Here is a 26592-nt window from a genome sequence, read left to right as displayed (position 1 = left end):
AAAATTGGTTGGATTTTGGAATTGCTACAAAGGAAGAATTTTGTTGACAGAAAAGAGGTAAGTTTATAAAATTGGTATCGATGAGGATGAATGAAATGGCATGGCTAAACTTGTACTTCATTTAGAGAAATTGCTAGCTGTGCTTTAAACCTAATTTCTGCTATTGGTTTTGTTCTTATTGCCTTATTTTTTAAACAAAGAAAAAAAATACGAGTTAAAAAAAGGAAATGCCAGAAGTAATACACATTTAAGTTTTATGTAACAATTTCAATAAAGGATAAAGGATGTCCAGTAAAGGACGACCATGTTTCATTGAAATTTATCCATACTCAATCTATGTATATAAGCAACTTGTTTATACAGTAAATCGTAAGTCATATCATGGCTTCAATCCATTGAGCAATTGGGGCCATAAATTAGTCTTTCCAATGTGGAAGGAACCTCTCCTCTTGACTTAACCATAGCAAAATAAACTAAGCCTCCTCCTGTACATAGGATGCTTTGATATTTTAATATATTTTATCACAATCAGCTTTCTCTCACACTATTCAGGTCATATTATATAAAGCCAGTAGCTGGGAAGGAGAAAGAATATTAGAGATCCTAAGTTTCATTTTTTCCCCTAACCTTCAGGAGCATCTGTTTTTTGGTCCTTCTTCTGTTCTTCCTGCAAAGCTGCCATCTTTGCTTCAGACACATCAGCCAGAGCTTTCCACTCTTTGCGGTTGTTGAGCAGTCTTTCATACATTGGCAGAATTTCAGGGTGGAACTGTGAAAATTCCTACAGGAGCAAACAATAGGAAGAAGGATCCCAAATGAATGGTCTCCAAGTCCTTTGGCAAAGACATGAGCCTCCTGTGGTGTTTGTAGCCTTTACCAGTCACTCTAATATCTCCTTGTTACAGATAGTCCTCGACTTACAACCACAAGGGAGCCCAAAATTTCTGTTGTTAAGCTGTTGTCGAGTGAGTTTTGATTTTGCGTTGAGTGAGTTTTTGGCTGAGTGAGTTTTTGGTTTTACGACTTTTCTTGCCAAAGTTGCTAAGGGAAACACTGTGGTTGTTAAGTTAGTAACACAGTTGTTAAGTGAACCTGGTTTCTACATTGTGTTTGCTGGCCAGAAGGTCGCAAAAGGGAATCACACGACCCAGTGACACTGCAACCATCATAAACACATGCCAGTTGACATGCGTCCGAATTTTGATCGCATGGCTGTGGGAATGCTGCAACAATTTTAAGTGTGAAAAACGATAATATGTCGCTTTTTTTTCAGTCCTGTTTTAACTTCAAACGGTCACTAAATAAATGTTTTTAAGTTGAAGACTACCTGTATAACTATTTTGAACTCAGTTGCTGAAGCTGTTGTCTTCCTATAAAATCTGAACTGTATGATCATCTTCAGCCAAGCATTTGGGGGATAAATGTGGGTCGTTTACCTGTATGATTTTGATTTGTGGAACAAGGATCAGCTTAAGCATTATAATTTGGGATATAATTTCCTTTATTCATCTTGAGGAGTTCCTCAGGAAAGATAATTCCATTTCATGGTCATTTAAACAACCCTTTTCTTATAAACTGCGTTAAGCATCAGTTACACAGCAGAGTGTCAGCGTCCCAGCACTGACATATAATAAAGAGAAGAGAAGCCTGAACCTTTGCCTACTAAATCCCTTTGAAGATTCTGTCTCCTCGGAGATGGGAGGGGGGGGAGACATTCCTGTGATCTGACAAAGAAGGAATCAGGAAAGTGACTTGGAAGATAGCCAATGAGGAGCAGAGAATTGGGGATCGGAAAGGGAGGGATTGGGGGGCAAAGGTCAGTACTGACCGCGAAAGAGTCAGGATCAGATTGCTGTGCTCGAATAAAGAGAAAATTTCCTTAAAGATCGGCAGTTTGGAAATTCATTTATTTTGAGATAGCATCGAAACCTGACACAGAGATCTATCCAAGGTCAAAAGCTTCAAAATTTGCTTCAAGAAAAGAGAAGGCTATATTTACAAAGTAAATCCTTTAATTGGAAATAAAACAGAATTTTTTTTCTGTTTTGCTTGATGATTTGCTTATTTATTGTAGTCACTGAAACCTAACCTAACCTAATCCTATCATCCGTTCATTAAGAATGCTTTATTTATTTATTTAATTTATATTTATTAATTTATTAATTTAATTAATTTAATTTAATTTAATTTATTCTTCCATGAAGAATAATATCAGAACTTGAAGAACAGGTCTCTGGAAGACAAGATATTTTAGAAAGGAAGCAGTGAAGCTCTCTTGCCGATAGACATTTTCGAGATTGTAAAAGCATTTTTCTTTTTTTTAAAAAAAAGTTTTTATTATTTTTTATACAAACAAACAAACAAACAAACAAACAAACAAACAAACAAAGTATTTTTTCTGAACAGAGTATTGGCCGGTTCACAAATTTAGACAATTTTTAGTCATTTCAACACAATTTATATATTCCCTTTTTGTCATAGTATTTATTCTCTCTATTTTTTTTTATAGACCAATATTACTCTTCATCCTAACCTCTAATCTTAACCAAATTCAATTTTTCCCTTCATCTTTATATTAAACTCCTTAAATTTAAAATCTCACATAATATAATTGTAAAAGCATTTTTCTCAAGTGTCTCAAAACAATAAGCTAGGTCAGTTGCCTTCCTCACCTAGCAATGCAAATCATTTGCAAGTTCAATTATGTAACATCAAACAATATAAAATAAAGATGCATGGGGTGGAATTCTTGGTGTTCTCTGAAGTTCTCTGCTTGATTGCAGACAGTTCATCACCCATCTAGGGAGCATCATCAGTATGAGAGAGTGTGGTTTTGTTTCCTATTTACACATAATAGCTTCCACTTTTTGTGGGAGTATAGTTTTGGGGGAGTTTTTCTGGTCCCTTCTCTGGGGTTGCTTATTTTCAAACTTGATCCTTTCTCTTCATCGCTCAAATCTCATCAGATTCTATTTGGTTTTGGAGAGCTGTCGTGTTGACTGAGAAAGTCCAACCTATTTATAGAATTTCTTTCCAACATCCCACTGGAGGGAACAGAAAGCTCAGAAAATGCTAGAGTGCAACTCTAGATTCTCATTTTTAAAAATAGTGAACAAAAAAAAAAGGTTAATTATAAATAAAGGAAATGGAAAACTGCCTTCTAACTCCCAAAGGATTTGTACTAAGGTGCCATAAGCAGAGATATTGTTGGTGATAAAAATATCTGCCTCAACCAAGTATAAGCAACTTAATGCCATCCAGATGGTTTGGATTACAATTCTTATAATCCCTTGCTATTGCTCATGTTTTCTAAAAGTGGTGGGAGATGAAATCTAAATCACCTAGAGGGCAAGAGGTTTCATACAGTGACTTAAATTTAGTAAAAGTTCCTGGACCTAATAGATCAGATCATTAATCCGCTTACCTTGTATACAAATGTGCACACAAAGTCGATGAAACCAACTTGAAGTTTGGGGAGCTCAGCAGCTTTTCTTCTGTCCATCATAGGCTAGGAAAAAATAGCAATGGTTGTTTTTGAATGGGCACATTTATTAAATCCTCTTAAGAAACAGAGTTTTGAAGTCTGAATTCTAGTGTTGCCAAGAAACCTTAGGGTTTAAAGCACTGTAATAGCATAGGTAGTCCTCGACTTATAACCAGCCCAAAATTTCTGTTGGTATGTGAGAGACATTTGTCAAGTGAGCTTTGCCCCATTTTACGACCTTTCTTGCCACAATTACTAAGTGAATCATTGCAGCTGTTAAGTTAGTAATACGGTTGTTAAGCAAATCTGGTTTCCCCGTTGACTTTGCTTGTCAGAAGCTCGCAAAAGATGATCACATGACCCCAGGATACCGCAACCATCATAACTATGAATCAGTTGGCAAGCACCTGAATTTTGATCACATGACCATGGGGATGCTGCTAACATCATAAATGTGAAAAACGGTCATAAGTCACCTTTTATCAGTGCCGTTGTAACTTTGAACGGGTCACTAAACGAACTCTTGTAAGTCAAAAACTACCTGCAGTGAGCCTCATATCTTCAATGAGATAAAGAGAATGATTATAAATCAGCCAAATGGAAGAGGAAAATAATCAGTCTTGGGCAAAAATGAGGTCATCTCAATTAAGTTTAATTTGTTCTCACATAAATGGCTGTTATTTACTCCCATGGAAAAGGAGGAAAAACATTTCTCTCCGTATATAAATTTGGGGGACTTCCATTCAATGACCACCACATTAGCTTTGGAAATTGGGTGAATTTCAAGATGAAATGATGTACAGAGGAGAGACTATCTGTCCTTGAACCATTCCATCTCGGCCCCTTTACCCATTTTAATGAGGAAATATTACAGTGAGATAGATAAGCCCTTTTTTCGTCTTCATCTCTCTACAAAATGGGGTGAAACTATTGTTTCACCTGGAAAGGTCCCAAAATAGCTTCTACTATATGTTATAAAGGTAAAGGTAAATGTTCCCCTCGCACATATGTGCTAGTCGTTCCTGACTCTAGGGGGCGGTGCTCAACTCCATTTCAAAACCGAAGAGCCAGTGCTGTCCGAAGATGTCTCTGTGGTCCAGTGGTAGGTTTCAAATTTTTTTACTACCTGTTCTGTGGGTGTGGCTTGGTGGGCGTGGCATGGCTTGGGCGTACCTTGGTGGGTGTGGCAGGGGAAGGATACTGTAAAATCTCCATTCTCTCCTCAATCCAAGGGAAGATTACTGCAAAATCCCAATTTCCTTCCAATCAGCTGGGACTCGGGAGGCAAAGAATAGATGGGGGCAGGGCCAGTCAGAATTTTTACTACCGGTTCTCTGAACTACTCAAAATTTCCGCTACTGGTTCTCAAGAACTGGTCAGAACCTGCTGAAACCCACCTCTGCCGTGGTCATGTGGCTGGCATGACTAAACACCAAAGGTACACGGAACACTGTTACCTTCCCACCAAAGGTGGTCCCTATTTTTACTTGCATTTTTTATGTGCTTTCGAACTGCTAAGTTGGCAAAAGCTGGGACAAGTAACAGGAGCTCACGCGGCACTAAGGATTCGAAACTGCTGACCTTTCGATCGACAAGCTCAGCATCTTAGCCACTGAGCCACCGTGTCCCTAACACTATATGTTCTAGCAAGGTTTTTATTTCACATGTCCTGCAGTGCTGATGCCCACTGAATCAGAATTGAGTTAACTCTGGCTCTTCCTCTTGCTGGATGGACATTTGGAAAGGAGGGCTGCCCGTAGCATAAGATTTCACCTTCCAGAAGTAGAAAGGTTACTAGGAGGAAAAAACAGAAGAAAACTGGAAGCAAATCAATGACTATTTTTTAAAATGAACTTACAATAGGCTGTTGTTGAAGTACAGAAATTTCCAGATCTCCCTGTTCCCAGAATTCAGCTGCTACAAGTAATGCCACCTATACATGGGGGGAAAAACTTTTATGATGCTGGCATTCACATTTCACAACTTTTATGCTTACAGAAGGTCATTGATGTCAATGAGATTTTAAACCTCTAAAATTTTTACGGCATTACTTAATCATCTTAAACACAACCTGAGGTTATTACCTGTGGAAAAAAAGCACACCATAGATTTCTGGAATACAATACTTTTTCACATCTCACTTGTTAAATAGATGTGTTAGACTGGCTGTAAATTGTCTTGATGGAATTTCTAATGTATCTGAGCTCCATCACTGAAAGACTACAAGTGGATGTTGGGAAGACCAAAGCGATAAAGAAAAAAAAAACACAATGTAAAGTTTATATTGTCTTATTGGGGCAGGATCCAGTCTTTTATATATGCTGTAGGGTCAACCCCTAACGCTTTGATAGACACTACAAGGATAAAATAATTCAACTCTATGATAGCGAAAATACACAATCCACAGATTGCTCTTAACATTTGAAGAAAAGACACTGTGTGAAAGGCATCTGACCTTACTCTGGATTTCCCATGGTTTTGCAATAGCGGATAAGTCACAGGCGGTCATCATCATAGCCCTGTAGACGAGAAGCCAGAAGGAAAAACACAATGAGGGAATCTGTGTTTTTCTGTCCATTCACATTCTCCCAAGCAGCAAAACCACTGCACCAAAGCAAATTTCCAAGCAGCTCTCCAAGGCAGATACATGCACATATACTTATGAGGGTACCAGGAAGAACTGACCCAAAAGGAACCCATTGAGAAACAGGGAATTGTGCTTTGGGAGAAATCCATCTAGTAGAGAGGAAAGAAAAACAGCTCTAGAAGAGTTAGATACCTCCCTCAGGTGAATCTTTGGGTTCTGTAGCAAATTGTTCCCGTTGTTTTATTGGAATTAAATTTTTGAAATGAGTTGGAATTAGAAATGGAACCTTGGTATGTCAAGATAACGTATTCCTACATGTATATAACAGTGGTGGGTTGCCCCCGGTTCGCACCGGTTCTATAGAACTGGTAGTAAAACTGGCGGGAGGCTCCGCCCACCGACCCCAATGTCATCAGAATGCTTCTGCGCAAGTGTAGCGAGCACACATGAGCAGCCCCATTATGAAACGGTAGTAAAGGTAAGTAGAACCCACCCCTGGTGTATAACAGTGATGGGATTCAAAATATTTTACTACCGATTCTGTGGGTGTGGCTTGGTGGACATGGCATGGCTTGGTAGGCGTGGCTGGTTGGGCATGGCAGGGGAAGGTTACTGCAAAATCACCATTTCCTCCCGATCAGCTGGGACTCGGGAGGCAGAGAATAGATGGGGGCGGGGCCAGTCAGAGGTGGTATTTACCGGTTCTCTGAACTATTCAAAATTTCCGCTACGGGTTTTTCAGAACTGGTCAGAACCTGCTGAATACCACCTCTAATGTATAAGTTTTAGAAAGGACTGGGAAAAGCCTCATCTTCCCATGTATTGCTGATGGTGAGTATGCATGCATGAGTGTGTAACCTCCAGGTAGCTACTGGCCAGATTGTCCAAGTTCTTTAAGGTTTTATGACTATTATATTTTAATTTACAGCAGTACTAGGAGAGTTAGTTCCAAAAGGCAGCTGTTAGAATTTTCTCATCCAATCCAAGTGGCTTAGATGACCATACAGGTAGTCCTCAACTTACGACCAGAATTGAGCCCAAAATTGATGTTGCTAAGTGAGACATTTGTGAGTGAACTTTGCCCCATTTTATGATCTTTCCTGCCACACTTGTTAAGTGAATCACTCAAGTTGTTAAATTAGTAACATGGTTGTTAAGTGAATCAGGCTTCTCCATTGACTTGGCTTGTCAGAAGATTGGAAAAGGTGACCATATGGTCTCCGGGACACTGCAACCGTCATAAATATGAACCAATTGTCAAGCATATGAATGTAAATCATGTGACCATGGGAATGCTGCAACGGTCATAAGTGTGAAAAATGGTTATAAGTCACTTTTTTCAGTGCCGTTGTAAAACTTCGAACGGTCACTAAATGAACTGTTGTAAATCGAGGACTACCTGTAGTGTTTGCTCTGCACTCAGAGTAATTCCTCCTAGGGAGAACACCAAAAATTTAACATCAAAAATTCTCAACTTTCTTTACCTTAAACCTCACCCATAACTCTCTTAAAGAACCTACATCTTAACCAGATAGCCAATTGTTACAAAAAGACCCAACATGTACATACATACATACATACATACATACATACATACATACATACATACATATATATATATATATATATATATATATATATATATATATATGCCTATATATACATACCTGCATACAGGTAGACCTAGGTTAGTAAAAATATTTAATCTGAGATAATGGGCCATTTTGTGTTTTTCATTGTTGCCATTTATATGTTTAGCTTTTTAAAAAGAGATCACTTACATAATAATCTCTTTCTTTGTGGTTTCCAGAGACAAATATTCAGTCCACTTTTTCTGATCGTTGTAGGTCTTTGACTCTTCAACAATTTTCTGAAACATTGTTCTCTTTCTTTAAAAAAAAAAAAAAAAGATTGCAGACGGCAAACAAATAAAAAAAATCAATCCCTTTTGTAGCTTGAGCACCATCAAAATTCACAGTAATTTCTTAGTAACTGAACAGTATAAGCACAAGTCCTAGACAGAAAAGGAATTCACGGGTCCTCTTGGGCTCACTTAATTCTGATATAGATTTCCACACTATTACCCCCTGCCCTACCTATTAAAAATTGAATGAAAACCTCCCTTTAATATATAGATTTCCCATTGGATTAGCCCTAATATTGAAAGTGTGGAGCAGAATTTGCTATCGGTGAAATATAAGCAACTTCCTGTGCTTTAATGCTTAAGCTGCATACGTGTCTTGAATATTTTACAGACTCAAAGACAACAAAATATTGCCTTCATGTCAAGAAAACAGGGTCTTCCTTAATATTTACAAGTTAATGCTATTCTGGAAGAATAAACCAATTCAATCCGTTGCTTGACTTTGCCCAGCATATTGAAGCTATATATAATCTGTACTGCATGTAGAAAACACCACAATGTGATGTACTGATTAAGGTGTTGGATTAAGATCAGAGAAGCATCCTTGGCCATGAAATCTAACTTTCAGCCAGTCACTTTCTCAGTCTTATCCAAAGCACAGGATATAGAGGGGATAAAATAAAGGACAATTGACACGAAACGTGCACATTTGAGTGTCTAGTGCAGAGGTATCAAACTGAATTTGTTCGAGGGCCGGTTCAGCATAGTAGTTCTCCATCAGGGGCCGACCGGGTGGGGGTGGTGGGAAGAGAGACGGGACGGATGCATCCTGCAGCATCTTGCCAGCCAAAACAGGGCACGTGGGAGCTGCATGTGCTCCCCCCCCCGATTTTGGCTGCCAGAGGCACCACAGGCCGGTCCTTTGCTATTTCCAGGCTGGCCCCACAGGCCGGGCCTGGAGTTTGACACCCCTGGTGTAGTGGAAAGAAAGATAGCAATGAGTAAATTCAACACCATAACACTTTAGGGCAGGGTTCTCCAACCTTGGCAACTTTAAGACTTGTGGACTTTAACTCTCAGAGTTCCTCAGCCAGCTGGCTGAGGAACTCTGAGAGTTAAAGTCCACAAGTCTTAAAGTTGCCAAGGTTGGAGAACCCTGCTTTCAGGGCTTATATTCTTCTCCAAATTATATTTTGGATCCTCCTGTGTTTGTTTGAGCAGAATCTAATTAGAGCAGACCAATTTTTTAAAGAATACAGAATACAGTCAGTCCTCGAGTTGCAACAGTTCATTTAGTGACCGTTCAAAGTTACAATGGCACTGGAAAAAAGGGAGTTATGACCATGTTTCACACTTACGGCCATTGCAGCATCCTCGTGGTCATGTGGTGAAAATTCATATGTTTGGCAACTGGCTCATATTGATGACCTTTGCTGTGTCCCAGAGTCATGTGATCCCCTTTTGAGACCTTCTGACAAGCAAAGTCAATGGGGAAGCCAGATTCACTTAACAACCTTGGGGCTAACTTAACAACTGCAGTGATTCACTTAACAAATGTGGTAAGAAAAGTCGTAAAATGGGGCAAAATTCACTTAACAGCTGTCTCGTTTAACAGCAGAAATGTTGTGCTCAGTTGTGGACGTAAATCGAGGACTACCTGCAGTGAAACTACTTTACTATTTCTTTCCTATTTGCGTTGTTTCACTCAAAATGTAGCAATATTCTGAAGAACTGTGTCAAACATGTGGATTCCCTTTAGTAATTAACACATGATTCACTTACTTGAAATACAGTGCTAAATCGGTGGCTATAATAGCAATATCCATTAAGTGATTTACATGTTCATACTGCCTCCTGTTGAGATTCTGGTAGATGTTCAGGGACTAAAAGGGAGAAATACATAAATCAGAGTGGAAGATTAGTCCTTCCAATTAAGCATCATGTTGGGTTCCTCTAACTTTTCCTAATGGTATCTTTCTTTAAAGCCTAGTTGTCAAGTGCAAAAGACCCCCATGTTAAGTTCTGAGTAAATGATTTATTGCTCATGCCTAAGCAACAGGAATCTAATAAACTAATAGCACTGTTTTGGCACTAGATAAGAGTTAACAGACTCCAAAGGGCATTGGACTTAAATCATTTGTGGCTACTAGCGATGCTAGGCTGATTCCTTATTTGACTTCATCCCCAGGCTCTTCCACTCCTTCCACTACAATTATATAATTTATATATCAAATAGATACTGAGAAGAAGTACTAATTCTTTTTTGTAGGTTCAAAACACACACACACACACACACACACACACACACACACACACACACGTGAAATATATAAACATATTATATCTCATACTTCATCATGGGCTTTTGCTGATGGTTTTCCAAAACCCAATGGAAAATTTTCCAGAAGCCAATGGAAAATGATCAGATAAGTGCTGAACTGATTTTACTGGTCCTGTGTTCAATTACTTCTTCTCTGCTGTACTCTCAGAATATAGAAAAATGTAACTGAACACCTTCATCATTTGGAAAGAACAACATAAAGATTTATATCTCAAAGGACCTCTCATGAACTATGAATGTTAACATGCTTGTGAAGAAGGCACAGAAGAGGCTGTACTTCCTGACAATGCTCAGGAAGATAAATCTATCTCAGCATCTACTTCTGTCCTACTATCGCAGCACCATTGAAAGTGTCCTGACATACGGCATTCTTGCATGATATGGGAGCAGCTCTGTAGTGGACAAAAAAGCTCTACAGAGGATCATTAAAACTGCCCAGAATATCATCGGACTCCAGCTACCAGCCCTGGATGACATCTTCGAATCTCGTTGTTTGAGTAAGTTGCATAACATTCTCAGAGACTCTTCCCATCCTGCTTACAATCTTTTTGGACTGTTGCCTTCTGGCAGAAGATACAGAACAATTAAAACTCAGCCCACACGTTTTCTGAATAGTTTTTATCCCAGAGCTATAATTGCACTCAACAATGAACTAAAGGGCCACCATCAGTGAGCTGTTGACGGCATTACTTGGTCTGTTGTGTGGATGTTTGGGTTGTTTAGGGGTGGGGAATTGTGGTGGGTGGGAGTGTGTTTGGGGATTGTTATGTGTGTTGGACCTTGTATTTGGGTGTTAAGTGAATTTCGTTGTATGGGTATACTGTGTATACATGTACAATGACAATAAAGTTGTTGCTGTTGTTGTTGTTGTTGTTGTTGTTGTTGTTATTATTATTATTATTATTATTATTATTATTATTATTAACAACAACAACAAACTGGATCATGTTATGATATTCATCTTTCCCCACCCAACTTTTCCAATTTCTATTTTTCCACCAATTGATCCATCATTCTATAACTATTGAGCAAGAGTTTCTACTGGTGTTTTATTCAGATGAATTTTTTCTTAAATGGGTAGGTACGTTTTTGATTGTTCTCCAAATATTTGGCAGACTCGATTTTGAAGTGTGCTGATGCCTGTTATTCCTCAGGACACTTCTACCAGTTTGCCATCTGTTTCACTCCCATCTCCTAGCTGAAGGTAATTTTCTTCACTTTTCTCAGCTTGAAATGCTGCTTTCCAAGAGGTCGTTGTATAAAAATGCCCTCATTTTTAATTTCACTACTGACAATTTAAACTTTGAAATAGAGTGCTCTAGCATCAACTCCCAATTAACTGGCTTAAACAATCAATATTAAGCATGTGTGTGCCTTGAACTGTCTGATAAAATGATTAATTGAACCGGTTAGTTGTTGAATTGTTAACAAACCAATTTTATTTTCTATTTTATTTAACATGGGAGTTAAATGCAGTCTCAAGGCAGGCTATGGTACTTGGGAGCTGAAAGAATTGACTTCTTTAAATCCTGTATCTGAGAAAGGAAAAACAGGTTGATGAATGCTTTGTAATTGGTGCAAAGTTTTAAACCAATTATTAATTCCAATCAAAATTTGAGTTGTGTTTATTACCAATCACAGTTTCATAAAAGCAAAACATGAATCCATCCAATTACTTCTGCCATTCAAAATATTGGTCACCCACCTCTTCTGAGAGCAGAAATTTGCCAAATTCCAAGTGGTGTCTCTCTAGAATGGATGAGCCATGAAGTTTTGCCAAGGGATTTTGAGATCTGTTAGCAAACACCAGGGAAGATTAAAGAATGGAATCATTATGAGAATGCCAATACTTCTTTATTTCTATCCTCAAGCTTGTAAATGATTGCTTTGGGACTGGAAGTACAAGACATCGGTCTGACCTAACTGTACTACACAAAATTATCTGCTACAATGTCCTACCTGTCAATGACTACTTCAGCTTCAACCGCAATAATACAAACTTAAGGTAAACCATTCCAAACTTGATTGCAGAAAATACGACTTCAGCAACAGAGTGGTCAATGCCTGGAATGCACTACCTGACTCTGTGGTTACATCCCCTAACCCCCATAACTTTAACCTTAGACTGTCTACTGTTGACCTCACCCCATAAGTACACCAAAGTGCCTACCATCCCTGTCCTACTGTCCCCATTTTTTGTATCCATTTCCTATATTCATAATCATGTTATCTGTTATCTTATGCATGTTTGACAAACTAAATAAATAAATAAAATAAATTGCTCTAATCTTTGATGATGAAAGCTCTTATTAAAATGATGATTTCCTTGAGTTGTGCTATCTCATTATAACTATTTTATGATACATTTTTGTTACGCTTCACTGCTTCCAAGGCAGTTTTGCAAAGCTATTGATAACATGTAAACAGTACAGAACAGAAACAATAAAAATATCAGCTGTAATATTTCTAAGAAGCTAAAACAGCAGACAGATATTTAAATATGAATATACTTTAGAAGCATATCCTTCATCATATCCTTCACAGCTGAACATCTACCGTATCATTCTTTTTCTGCATAATTCTTTATGCAAGGAGTGATACATTCATATGAGAAAGGCTTCAACCGTTAAAAATGGTAGTTTTTGAAGTTTTTAAATATATTTATGGAGGCTATATAAGCCATCAGAAAAAGCAATGCTACCGCTATCAGATCTGGGCTGCAAAATCAGAAGACCACAAAAAGATTTAGAAGCCCTTTGATGCCATCTAGTGATCCTCTGGATTTTTGCATCCCATATCTGGTAAGTGTTGATAAGGTGTGCCCACGGGGTTTAGGGTGTCTGAAACACCTGCATCAGAATTTTTCTGCCTCTTTTCACTTTTCTTTTAAATTGAAAGCCATCATGTTGTTAAACAAACACCATTCACCCAGGGGTGGGTTCTAAATTTTTTTACTACCAGTTCTGTGGGTGTGGCTTATTTTGCAGGCGTGGCTTGATGGTCATGTGACAATTCTTTAGGATTTAGCAGAGGTACTGGTCTACCAGGCTTTTAACTGCTTGCAGAGCTGTACCGGTCTACTCATGTATTTTTGCAGGCACTGGTCTACCCATTTATTTTTGCAGGCACCGGTCTACTCATTTGTTTTTGGAGGCACAGGTCTACCACCAAACTGCCTTTTACCACTGATCAACTGTAGGGCGGCTCTTTGAAGCCCCGCGGCAAGAGTTTAAACAGTTTTTTTCCTTATAGCCCATCAGCTGGGACTCAGGAGGCAGCAATAGATTGGGGGTGGGGCCAAATTAAAGGTAAGAATAATGCGGGAGGTGGGGGCGACGGGGGGGCAGAACTGGTTCGGTGATGTCTTATTGTCACTGCTACTGGCTCAGCGGAACCGGGCCGAACCGGGAGGAACCCACCACTGCATTCACCCCTTCTTCCCCCAGTACAGAGGTGCTATTCAGCAGGTTCTGACAGGTTCTGGAGAACTGGTAGCGGAAATTTTGAGTAGTTCGGAGAACTGGCAAATACCACCTTTGGCTGGCCCTAGAGTAGGGTAGGAATGGGGATTTTGCAGTATCCTTCCCCTGCCACGCCCACCAAACCACACCATGTCCACCAAACCACCCCCACAGAGCTGCTAGAAAAAAAATTGAATTCCACCACTGCCCCAGTACCATCTTTGTTTCCCAGAATGCCTCTCAGAAAATAAAAATATTCGGTGAAGTGCAACCCAGTGTTGTAAGTTGTCTGATGATCTCAAGAAAAAAGTGAAATGAGAATAATTTCAAATACCCCTTTATTACAAAACTGAGTCCACTAGGGAAGAGACTGGACCTTGGCTTTATCATTGTGCTTGCTTTCACTGGTATGGGGGCAGGGAGGAGCACTGTGAATGGATGCTTCTGCCATCACAAAAAGAGTTTTTGCTCTTTGAAAATTTGTAATGGTTGGAGAAGCTTTTGGAGACGGTAAAGAGCTAAAATACTTCCTGAAGAACTGGGTGCTATTTCTGCACGAGTGAAAATCTTGTGGGTATGCAAGAGGAAAATCAAAAGTTTCTGAGACACTTCGGACAAAAGAAGGTAGGAATCTATCGTTTGTTTCAGACTGCAATTTCTTACATTCTGTTTGTTGGGGCCAGTTAAAACCAACTGATGGAAATCCTTGAACTGTCACTGAGAAGCAGCACATGATTCTCCATCAATGTGGACACAGGCGGGTTTTCCTATGTGCACGAACAATCATTTGACTTCTGGGGGAGCAGCCTGTAGAATTTAATATGAAATCTATATTCAGAATGTAAATTATGTTGATAATAAAAGAAGAGCACCTACTTCATTTGATAAAGATTGTTGGTTCCACGGTGGTCAATATCATGACACAAAGCTGCAGTGACCATGGCAAAGGCTTCAAGATCTGTGTAGTACTGCTTCAATTTACCTGTCTATACAAAGCAAGTTTTTTAAAACACACACCATATATATATATATATCTTTTATTTTGTTAGAGATTTTTTTAAAAAAAAATCCATACAGGCTGAATTTCCATTGCTATTCGTATCGCAAGCTATCTTAGTTTTTTGCATTAAAATTAAATGAAAATAGAACTTGCATTCAAAAATCTCAAAAGAGCTTGCATATTTGCGGCCATCCATTTGTAACCCACAAAGCCCTTTCCAGAATCAGTGGAATTTAAGATTTTTTTTTTAATTGAGCATATTTTAAGAATCAGAAGCGTTGAGGATGCTTAAGAAACTCATCTCGACATTCCTAAATCTGCATCCAAATAAAGATAATTTCTACCGAAGTGCTTTAAATATTATGGACTGTGATTTTTGTATAAAGCACCTTATTGCCTAATTTCTTGATAAACGATGGAATATCTGAATCTTGGCTCTTAAGCCAGAATGAGGTTGGAAAATCTGAGCTAAAAATTGTTGTAGATACTTAGACAAACTACGAATTTCGGGGAACTGTGAGAGTTATGAATTTCATTGTTTTAAGGGCAAAGATAATTATATCTAGTAAATGGTAGAAGTAAGAGTTATATCTGGAAATGACAGTGCTCTAAACCAGGGGTGTCAAACTCAAGGCCTGCAGGCCGGATCCAGCCAGCGGGGTGCTTAGATCTGGCCTGCTGGGCCAGCCTGGAAACAGCAAAGGATCGGCCTGCAGCACCTCTGCCAGCAAAAATGGAGCTTGGGGGGCATGCACCCCCGCACCCCATTTTTGGCTGGAACGGCCTCCTGCAGCCCTCTGCCAGTGAAAATGGAGCTTGGGAAGGCCACATGAGCTCCATTTTCACTGGCAGAGGGCTGCAGGAGGCTGTTGCGGCCAAAAATGGGGCACACTATGTTTTCACTGGCAGGGGGCTATCAAAACAAACTAAAAGGAAAACAAAATGAGAAATGTTTCCCCTTTTGCATTTGAGCATCCAAGAAGGGACAGGAAAGGAGAAAGGGAAAGAGGAAAAAGAAAGAAAAAGAAGGGAAGATGGGAAGAGAGCAAGGAAGGAAACATAAGGAAAGAGAGAAGGAAAAAGAAAAGGAAGGAAGGAAGGAAGGAAGGAAGGAAGGAAGGAAGGAAGGAAGGAGATTATAATGAGAGTGAGGGAGGGTCTCAGGGAAGTCTTGCCTTAGCACTTGGCTACCACAGGTGCCCCCCCCCGATACGAGTGACGTTGAGCTGGCCACGCCAACCCCTGGCCACACACCCCAGCCCTCCGAGATCAAACACAACCCTGATGTGGCCCTCAATGAAATCGAGTTTGACACCCCTACTCTAAACTGAACTGTTTCTACAGAAAGCCTAGTAAAAACATACCATAAGGAGGGTGAACATAGTCTGTGCAACATTGAAGCCATGGCGCCAGTTGTGATAGGTAATCTTTCGGTAACCTTTACTGACTGAAAAAACAAACCTCACCAGGACCTGTGAAAATAAAAAGAGTTAATCAGTGCAAACCAAGTTTTATGTGCCACAATTTTCTCTAAAGGAGGTAAGAAACTCCCCCCCTCCCCCCAAAAAAGATTCTTGGTATTCAGCTGTTCAGGAGAAATATATTACAGGGAATTCTCATCTTACAATAGTTCGAAGTTACAAAAGCACTGAAAAAAATGACTTATGACCATTTTTCAATTTATGACCATTTCAGTATCCCCATGGTCATGTGAGTTACCTTCAAATGCTGACAACTGGTTCATATTTATGACGGTTGCAGTGTCCCGGGACCATGTGATCATTTTTTGCGACCTACTTTCTGATAAGCAAAGTCAATGGGGAAGCGAGATGCATTTAACAGCCCTGTTACTAATTTAACAGCTGCAGTGATTCACTTAACAAATGTGGCAAGAAAAGTCATAAAATGGGGCAAAATTCACTTAACAAATTTTTACTTAGCAACATCAATTTTGAGCTCAGTTGTGGTGGTAAGTCAAGGGCTACCTGTATTTCCTTTTTCCTTAGTGAGCCCATAATTTATTTTATTCATTAATTTGGATCACTGACACCTAAAGTGTTAACTTAAAATTTTGAAGCAGTTTATAATTTAAATAAAATGTATTAATGTATACAAGTTACTAAGGAAGGCTAAAAGCATACACCTGTTTTCTCCTAGGCCTTCACCTTCAATGGCCAGTTGGTTTCTAAATCTTAGGAATCCAGTAAGTTTCAAAACTATAGAAGTTTTAGAAGATGTTAGCCTGAAATGGCTACCAGGGAACTCCCAGCTTAGATTTAGTAGTTATTTATGATACTAACTGTCTCTCATAGGTAATTTCCAGTTTGATGAATATCCAAAAAGGATTGTTGTAATCCTGCAGATTAGATGATGCCATGGCCGGAGGCTTACAAAAACAAATATGCAATTTACTATTGGCTAACTTCCAAGTACTGATTGATTGGCAGTTCCTTGTCCTCCACAGTTGGTCAAAAAGTGCTAGCCAACACTGATTGGCTGATGGATTCTTTGCATGTGAACATGCTGTGCTCATCTTGGCTTTCAAAAATGGAAGGAGGAGAACTATCTGAAGCGTTACTGAAGAACCTATAAATTGCAATTAGAGATTTTGTGTACAGAAAGTCTGGCCAGCTAGAATTTCCCGTGGGTTCTGGTTCAATGGAGAAGTACAATCATCACCCAAAGAGCAGGATATTTCAAATCTATGTGCAATTCTAAGGTGTTCCTACTATCCCTCAGATAATTTACATTCAATATGCATATATCAGTGGTGGAGTTCAAATTTTTTTACTACTGGTTCTGTGGCTGTGGCTTGGGTGGATGTGATGTGGCTTGGTGGGCATGGCTTGGTGGGCATGGCACGGGAAGGATACTGTAAAATCTCCATTCCCACCCCACTCCAGGGGAAGGATACTGCAAAATCCCCAATCCCTCCCTACTCCTGGGGGAAGGATATTGTAAAATCTCCATTCCCATCCCATTCTGGGGCCAGCCAGAGGTGGTATTTGCTGGTTCTGGGAACTACTCAAAATTTCCGCTACCGGTTCTCCAGAACCTGTCAGAACCTGCTGAATAACACCCCTGGTATATCTGATTTCCTGTTCCCTCTCTTTACAGATTTTTGCTTTTGCTTTATTTTGTACCAACTTGGGGAAATGGCTACGGTATTGGCTCATAACTTGGGAGACCCAGATTTAATTCTACTCTCAGACAGGGAAGCCCACAAGATGACATTGGGATAAGTAACTACCTCTCAGCCCAATCTATCCCCTAGAGTTGTAGGAAAATTTGGAGGAGAAAAGCTATGAATTCTGCTTTGAACTACTAAAAGAAATCTGTGATATAATGCAAGCAGACAAATCCCTTTTAAAAAGACAACTCATTTGTAGAAAGTTCAAAATGCCACCACTTAATAGTGGATGAGTGTAAAGCCACAGGGTGCTCATTATTCTTTTAAAAAAATTCTCCACATTTGAAGAAGAGTCTGCAAAACGTTACCATTTACCTCCTGTGGAATTTGGAATTTTTTCACCACTCCAAGCTCATAATACATTTGAATGCCACATTTTACAAGATCAAGTTCAGTCCATTCGAAATCAGAAAAGTGAAAGGCGTAAATTTCACATTCTTCAGGATCTGGAAGCATTTCTTTCTGGGGTCAAAAAAGAATAGCACTTCTAGTTTAGATTCCAGAGTGGAAGCAACAAGCTCTGTTCTCTGAACTGCCATAAAAATAGTAATTATGCTTGCATCTAATGCTACTTTATGAGTTAGCAAACATTGCGATAACTGGAATGCACCAAACTAAACTTAGTTTAGATAGACTTCTGTTCAATTCCTGTCCTGTAAAAAAGCTTTGCCAGCATTTCATTTATATTTTCCAAGATCTTGATTTGCTAATCAAATCTATAGTTTATGTAAGGTCTGGTTAATTAAGCAAACCATTTACAGATCCATTATCTGCTCTTATCTTTTATTGCAATTGATTAGAGCTTGTGATCATCTACAACCTCACACTGATACGGTCAGATAGGAAGACTACTCATAGTCAGTTTTTCGGTCTGGATTCTTGCTGGCATTTGTGTTGTATTTAAATAACTGTCTTGCCTGTTTGCTCGTGTCTGATTTCCTGCCATTCCACCTCTAGTTCGTCAATACTTTAGCATATATTGTGCATTCCTGCAATGAGCCATGACCAATATTTGTATTCTATGACCACTACAGACACATGAGGTCAGTGTTTTTCTCTTTAATGTATTTGTTTTTGTAAAAATGTGGAATTTTTTTTCTGTCAAGGATTGCACCATATTAATGCTAAATCTATATTGCCTGAGGTGAGCTGAGGTTCTTGGTTTGTGCAAAACATGTCAATAAGTGAAATTGGAAAATTCTAGCAAATTCTCTTAGAGGAAAAGCTTTGCTGAAATTAATAATTTTTGCAAACAGTTTTAATTATTTCAACAAAACTCATGGATAAAAATAGTGAGGTGAGTTTTTATTGAAGTCTAGAAAAACTTCTGTGATGAATAGGATCAATCAAATGTTTTATTTTGCCTTGTGTGGCCTTTGCTTAATAAATTATAAATCAAATAATAACAATTGATATTTACTTAGCTGAAGCACACTTTATATGTATCAGAGGAGACATATCAAGAAAGACATAAAATGTTGAGGATCGACAGATCTAGCCCAATAACTCGCAGGATAACCAGACAATCAGTATATTCAGTTTATTCATACATAGGGTATATTTCAGGTTCAAGCATATATTAATCTCTACCTGATCTTCTTACGGGATCATGGCTGGAACTGGCTCTTGTGCCCAGGTGGCAACCTTATATACCCAAGGGGAGGAGCCAGGGGTGAGGTGAGGTTAAGGGGTAGTGGTCTGGGTGGTTTAACCCTTGCTAGACTGGTATGGGAAGCTGCACAGGAGTTAGACATTTTAACTGACAAAAAATCATGGGTCTAGAAGCAACCTTGTGTCTACAATCCTCTGCCCAAGGCAAGATTCCTTATTTCATCCTCGATAAATGGTTGTCAAATCTTTTCTTGGAAAACTCCAGTGATGGAGCACCCATAACTCCAGGAAGTGAGCTGTTCCACTGAGTAAAGACATTTCTCCTTAGCTCCAGGTTGGATTTCCCTTTGGCTCGTTTCCACCCATTGCTTCTTGCCCTGCTCTTAGGACTATGACCTTAGGACATCATTATCTGCTTATATAATATTCTCCTATGTAATGTGCAACCAAATAAAAGATTTCCCAGTTTAGATCTGTAATCTTTAAAAGAAGGGCATGATACCATAATAAGGCACTCACAACAATCAACACTCACTAGAAGTTCCATCAGTTCATCCTCTTTACATTCGTTCACCTCTTTGCCAAACCTCTCTCTTGTTGGCTGTGGAGAAACACAGGCATGTTGAAGTTATAAGCATACAAGAAGTATATTTTGGAATCTCAAGCAGCAGATGGATAAAACCTGCAACCTTTCAGTATCACCAACATATTTTTATGACAATTTAATGATTTCCAAAAAACAACAACAAAAAAAAACAAACCAACAACCCCAATCTTGTTCAGTGTTTGTTATCTACTGATGTTTAATGACTGGTCTTATCTTGTAGCAGATTTTGTAGTGGTCAGGATCCACAGAGTTCTCAACCCCTTAACAGTTGAAACAGAATTAATCAAGTAATAAGGAATAGAGAGGATGAGAATAGAGCCAAATCTTTAAAAGTCATACCAAGAGCTCTTGAAGTTCCTCCTGGTCACATCGTACATGGTAAAGCACCATATCCTGTGCGATGTCCTTTCTGTTCTCCAGTTTATTCATCTTATCATAAGTATCAGTATTGAGCACAGACCAGCCCAGAAACTGTGTTAAGGACTTGAAAAACAAAACAAAAATATTTTATTACTAAACTGGAGCTGATCTCCTTTTTGCCGTGCCCATTTCTTTTTCTCTGAGCTTTCAATTTTTAATAGCAATAGCACTTAGACCTATATACCACTTTACAGTGCTTTCCAGCTCTCTCTAAGCAGTTTACAGAGTCAGAGTATTGCCCCCAACAATTTGGATCCTCATTTTACCGACCTCGGAAGGATGGAAGGCTGAGTCAATCTTGAGCCTGGTGAGATTCGATCTGCCAAACTGCTGGCAGACGGTGATCAGCAGAAGTAGCCTGCAGTACTGCACTCTAACCACTGCGCCACCGCGGCTCTTATAATACTCTTGAATATTATTCCCCCCCCCCCAGATTTGTATATTACTGCCATCCTTTTTATGTGAAAATGAAGTGCTCAAGGTGGCTATCTTCATTGATTGAAGCCAGAGAATAGTAATTTTTTTAAAAAACTAACAGTAATATCAAAAAGATTTTTGGATAGCGGGATTGATGGTACTGTTCTGTTCAGTCTTAATCTGTTAATAATGTTGACTGTGCAAACCCAATGACCCATCCTGGAAGTTATGGGACTATTTCTTTCATAGGGAGTCCCAAATAGAATTTGAGCTCAAAATAAAAACAAATTACACACGAGGCAAAGAAAGTGAAAGATCCGAGGAAACAAGAAGAATGGGAGTTTAGATAAGTGAAATATATCAGGATAATAGAAAGGAAAAGCTTTTTCCAAAACTGGTATTTTATAAATGTGTTTGAGGACATTTAGAGGACTACAACTTCCAAACCTCCTCAGAATATGGCCAATGGCCAGTTCGATATTCATATGAAGAAAGAAGTGAGATATCAGCTTACACATAAAAAGATCTACAAAGGAGAGGTATATTAGGAATAATATGAAACCACCATTTATAATATTATTAATCTTTTCACTAGATATTCTCAGCCCAATGTTTCTTTATTTGCTATATGAAGTCAAAACTCAAGGCAACAACGGAAATGGAACTGTGCTGAATGGGTTGGTTTATTCTGTCTCTCACACTGGAAATTAAATTAGCCACTGCAGAATTGTATATGTAATCAACTACTTTATGGGAAACACACATTATATTTTCATATCCATTAATTATACCTACCTCCATTAGTGCTTCATCCTGTTCATCAAAGGGCTTCCCATCTTTTCTATTGTAAAATGTAGCAACCCCTACAATTTCTTCTTTTTTGTTGACGATTGGCATTGAGAGAACATTTTTGATGATCCATCCTGATTCATCAACAGGGCCTTTCTTGAAACATCAGCATGTTAGTATTAAACAGATCTAGGGCTAACCTGCAGATCTAGTAATAATAAAACTACCGGTATTTACATGATGCAAATCTGTTACTTAAAACAAACGTTGTGTGCAACATTTTATTTTTAATATGATTTTCATAGAAGTATACAAACTGATGTGCTCTAGATGATTTGCCCTTTAATCTGAGGACTTTGACCATGTTATTAAAGAGCACAGTGGGTCACATGGTTAGGATGCTGGGTTGAAGTTTTGCAAGCCCATGTTTGAGACTCAAGTGCTGTTGCGTGGTGAGGTGAACTCCCATCATTTTTTTTTTTTTTGCTTTAATTTATATGCCGCCCTTCTCCGGAGACTCAGGGCGGCTTACAATGCGTTAAGCAATAGCCTTCATACTTTTGTATATTTATACAAAGTCATCTTATTGCCCCCACAATCTGGGTCACCTACCTTTGAAAGGATGGAAGGCTGAGTCAACCTTGAGCCTGGTGAGATTTGAACTTGCAGTAATTGCAAGCAGCAGATATTAATAAGAGTGGGCTTTAGTCCACTGTACTACAGGCTCTTCCTTTACTCCAGCTCTTTGATAGGGATATGAAAGAAGCTCCATGGGTGTCCCCCATGCAACAGTGATGTTACCGGCTAATCCTTTCAACCTTAAAACATCTTAAAGAGTGCTTCCAACGTGAATTGGGGGGTGGGGAGGAAAACCATGTTAGTTGGCCAAAATATGTAAAAATATTAGCCTATAGTTCAAAATATTTCAAGAACATTTGGTTGTCTATTCATATAGATAATCCCTTTGCCAGATGTTGGGAAGGACCCAGCCTGGCAGGGAGGAGGGATCGAGCACAAAATTAGCCTGGAGTCATTGCACAACTTCAAAAAGGCTAGGACTGACCCTTCCTAAATTCTTCGTAATTTTATCTAATTGTCCCCAGCAGTGGTGGGCTCAAATTTTTTTACTACCAGTTCTGTGGGTGTGGCTTGGTGGGCATGGCATGGCGTGGCTTGGTGGGCGTGGCTTGGTGAGCGTGGCAGGAGAAGGATACTGTAAAATCTCCATTCCCACCTCACTCCAGGGGAAGGATACTGTAAAATCTCCATTCCCTCCCCAATCCAGGGGAAGGATACTGCAAAATCCCCATTTCCTCCCGATCAGCTGAGACTTGGGAGGCAGAGAATAGATGGGGGCAGGGCCAGTCAGAATTTTTACTACCGGTTCTTGGATCTACTCAAAATTTCCGCTACCAGTTCTCCAGAACTGGTCAGAACCTGCTGAAACCCACCTCTGGTCCCCAGGGATAGGTTGCCAGACTGTGTTATAGGCACAACATAATAAAATAGTTAGCTTGAACTATGCTTATTGTTCACACCTGGCACCAGCAGAGCAAATATAAAACTCTTATGAACAGGTTTATAATACCTGAAATGTAAACATTTCATCCGCTGCTATGTTCATAATATTGCAAATCTGAAAAATTGCAGAAAAAAAATATGTCAATATATATGTTGCTCTTTTGAAAATTAAATAAAAACTGAAATTACATATGATTGACATATTATGGCTGTGATCCAAGTATTTATACATATTTCATTTTTTAAAATTCAGGCCATCCTCATACCACGAGTGGCTATTGAAACTTCTCTTTGATTCAAATATAGTTCCTATTTGGGAAAATAAACCCAGATAGATCTTTAGTTCTTGGCCAAAGTACACTTGAGTTATATAAAGAGGTCAACATAAATACTTACAAAACCAGTTTCTGCTACATAAGTAGGGAGGCCACTACTCAGTGCCCAGTGATCTTCTTTGGGATTTCTAAATGTAATAAAACGTGAAAAATTAGGCTTGGAAAGAAAAAGAATGCATGAAATGTACTTTCTATTCTTTCTTTACATGCTTTTTAAAGCAGTCTGGTATTTTTACAAAAAGCTATGAATTTGAACAATTAATTGAGGGAAGGAACAACAACGAATGACTTCCTAATGAAGTATGTAGATATGGCTGCATTTTCACCAATTTTCAGCAATAAACCAACGTGTTTTACAGGTATCAGCTGAAAACATGAAAACATCACGAAAAATTGTGGCATAGAAGTTGATCATTCAGAGTTTTAAATATGTGAGATATTGAATAGGTTCAACTCCTCAGTATGATAGATTTGTACTGAAGAAACAAAACCTGGGAAGGAATTATATAAGTTTGTAGGAGACAACGAATTACTTCCTACTTAAATCACTTTAGAGTATATTCTTAGGGTATTTTTCTGATATGATATCATGTTCATCACAGAACACATGGCACTGTCTAATCCATTTATATATCTTCAATGTCACTGACACATTTACTTATCCAGATAACTTTCAGGTGATCAGGTGATCCAGTTATAATGCATACTGCTTGAGACACTTTATGACAGGGCTCTATGTAAAGATGCTATATACCATATTAATTCTTCCCTTCCCTTTTCTCTACAGCAGGGGTATCAAACTCAACTTCATCAGGCTCAGACTCAACCCCTCCAGGACTGAGTGGCTGTGGCTTCCGGCGTTCCGATATAGTCAGCAGGTGCCATCGCTGACTATTGGGGGTGAATCTTTGCCCCCCACAGAGAGGGCTCGCAATCTGGGTGTCCTCCTGGACGCACGGCTGTCTTTAGAAGAGCATATGACGGCCGTGGCCAGGGGGGCCTTTTATCAGGTTTGCCTGATTCGCCAGTTGCAGCCTTTTCTGGACCGGGACGCCTTGCGCACGGTCACTCACGCCCTTGTCACCTCCCGGCTGGACTATTGTAATGCTCTCTACATGGGGCTCCCCTTGAAGAGCACTCGGAGGCTCCAACTGGTCCAGAATGCGGCCGCGTGGGTGGTTATGGGCGCAACTCGTTGTGCCCATGTGACACCCCTCCTGCGTGAGCTGCACTGGCTCCCAGTGGTCTTCCGGGTGCGATTCAAGGTGCTGGTTACCACCTTTAAAGCGCTCCATGGCATAGGACCCGGGTACCTTCAAGACCGACTTCTGCCACCAATAGCCTCCCACCGGCCAGTTCGCTCCCACAGAGAGGGTCTCCTCAGGGTGCTATCGACATGATAATTTTAAATTGGGGTATTTTAAATTTTTGGGGTTTTAAATGGAGCCAAATTTATTTAATAATTTTAAATTTTAAATTGATGTTTGTCTTGTGTTTTTAAATAGGCTGTACACTGCCCTGAGTCCTTCGGGAGAAGGGCGGTATAGAAATAAAATTATTATTATTATTATTATTATTATTATTATTATTATTATTATTATTATTATTATTATTATTATCATTATCATTATTATTATTTATTGGTTAATCTTTAGTGAGATTCACAGCCTTTGAGGCTGGTTAATAGCTCAGCAGCTCGAGTCCTAACCAAGGACCTAGGAACTGTTAAGGTATCGTCGGAGGATGTAAGCTGTTCCGAGTAAGGTGGTTTTTTGTAGAGTCAAAATGTTCAAGTCCGGCAAATTTAGAATTTCTAAATAGCGGGGTAGCCCTTTGGGTATTGCTCCAAGGGCTCCAATTACAATCGGGACAACACACGATTTCTTTTTCCACAGTCGCTCAACTTCAATTTGTAAGTCCCGGTACTTTGTGATTTTTTTCTTGCTGCTTATCTTCAATTCGTGCATCACCAGGTATTGCAATGTCAATGAACCATACTTTTTTCTTTTCAACTATTGTTATGTCAGGTGTGTTGTGGACCAAGTGCCTGTCAGTCTGAATCCTAAAGTCCCACAAGATCTTGAGTTTCTCATTCTCTAAAACTTTCTCAAGCTGATGTTCCCAGTGGTTTTTGCTGTACTCAAATCCAAACTTCTGGCACAATTTCCAGTGAATGATTTTAGCAACACGGTCATGGCGTTGTAGGTAGTCAGTTTGTGAAATTTTGCTACACCCACTGATCAGGTGGTCAACTGTCTCTTCTTTTTCATTGCAGAGGCGGCATTTGCTGTTGGTGGTAACATGTTGAATTTTTGCCTTCATACAGTTTGTGGCTAGGGCTTGTTCTTGAGCTGCCAAAATAAAGCTTTCTGTTTCTTTTTTCAGTACTCCTGATCTTAACCAGTTCCAAGTTAGTTTCTGGTCAGCTTTGCCTTCAATACTTTTCAAGTATTGGCCATGCAGAGCTTTGTGTTTCCAATTTTCAGCTCGCTGCTCAATTACTTCTTTCTTATATTCTGCTTTTGTTTTAGTTGTCTTTAAAAGGCCTCCTTTATTTACTTCCTTAATCATTGGTTCTTCACTTTTCTGGATGTAACCATTCAAGCTGCATTTTTCTTCTTCCACAGTCTGCTTTACTTGTAGGAGTCCTCGACCACCCTCTGCTCTTGGGAAATATAATCGGTCAACATCACTTTTAGGGTGCAAGGCATGATTCATTTTCATAAGCTTCCTTGTTTTTCTGTCCAAATTGTCTAACTCCATCTGGGTCCAGTCAATTATTCCTGCAGAGTATCTAATCACAGGTATAGCCCAGGTATTTATGGCTTTTATGATGTTTCCTCCACTCAATTTGGACATTAATATTATTAATTATAAAATAATAATAATAATAATAATAATAATAATAATAATAATATTATTATTATTATTATTATTATTATTATTATTATTATTATTATTGTGG

General features: G+C 39.1%; 1 protein-coding gene across 1 annotated transcript in view; it reads right to left on the bottom strand.

Moving 5' to 3' along the window:
* The window catches only part of PDE6B (phosphodiesterase 6B), a 44630-nt gene that overhangs the window by 231 nt on the left and 17807 nt on the right, over positions 1-26592 (bottom strand). Inside the window, exons 7-21 of the mRNA XM_070935447.1 lie at positions 23689-23755; positions 23360-23407; positions 21778-21927; positions 20485-20628; positions 20074-20139; positions 18243-18389; positions 16102-16209; positions 14614-14723; positions 11982-12069; positions 9718-9818; positions 7853-7960; positions 5940-6003; positions 5343-5417; positions 3425-3508; positions 628-781 (exon numbers count right to left, since the gene is read on the bottom strand). Coding sequence (XP_070791548.1) covers positions 628-781; positions 3425-3508; positions 5343-5417; positions 5940-6003; positions 7853-7960; positions 9718-9818; positions 11982-12069; positions 14614-14723; positions 16102-16209; positions 18243-18389; positions 20074-20139; positions 20485-20628; positions 21778-21927; positions 23360-23407; positions 23689-23755 — 1514 coding nt within the window. The remainder of the gene's footprint in view (positions 1-627; positions 782-3424; positions 3509-5342; positions 5418-5939; positions 6004-7852; positions 7961-9717; positions 9819-11981; positions 12070-14613; positions 14724-16101; positions 16210-18242; positions 18390-20073; positions 20140-20484; positions 20629-21777; positions 21928-23359; positions 23408-23688; positions 23756-26592) is intronic.

This window comes from Pituophis catenifer, unplaced genomic scaffold (assembly GCF_029215685.1).
Source record: "Pituophis catenifer annectens isolate HBS135680 unplaced genomic scaffold, rPitCat1.0.hap2 SCAF_2, whole genome shotgun sequence".
NCBI classification, from domain to species: domain Eukaryota; kingdom Metazoa; phylum Chordata; class Lepidosauria; order Squamata; family Colubridae; genus Pituophis; species Pituophis catenifer.
The sequence above is the reverse complement of the archived record's forward strand: the minus strand, read 5'-3'. Positions and strand labels throughout refer to the sequence as shown.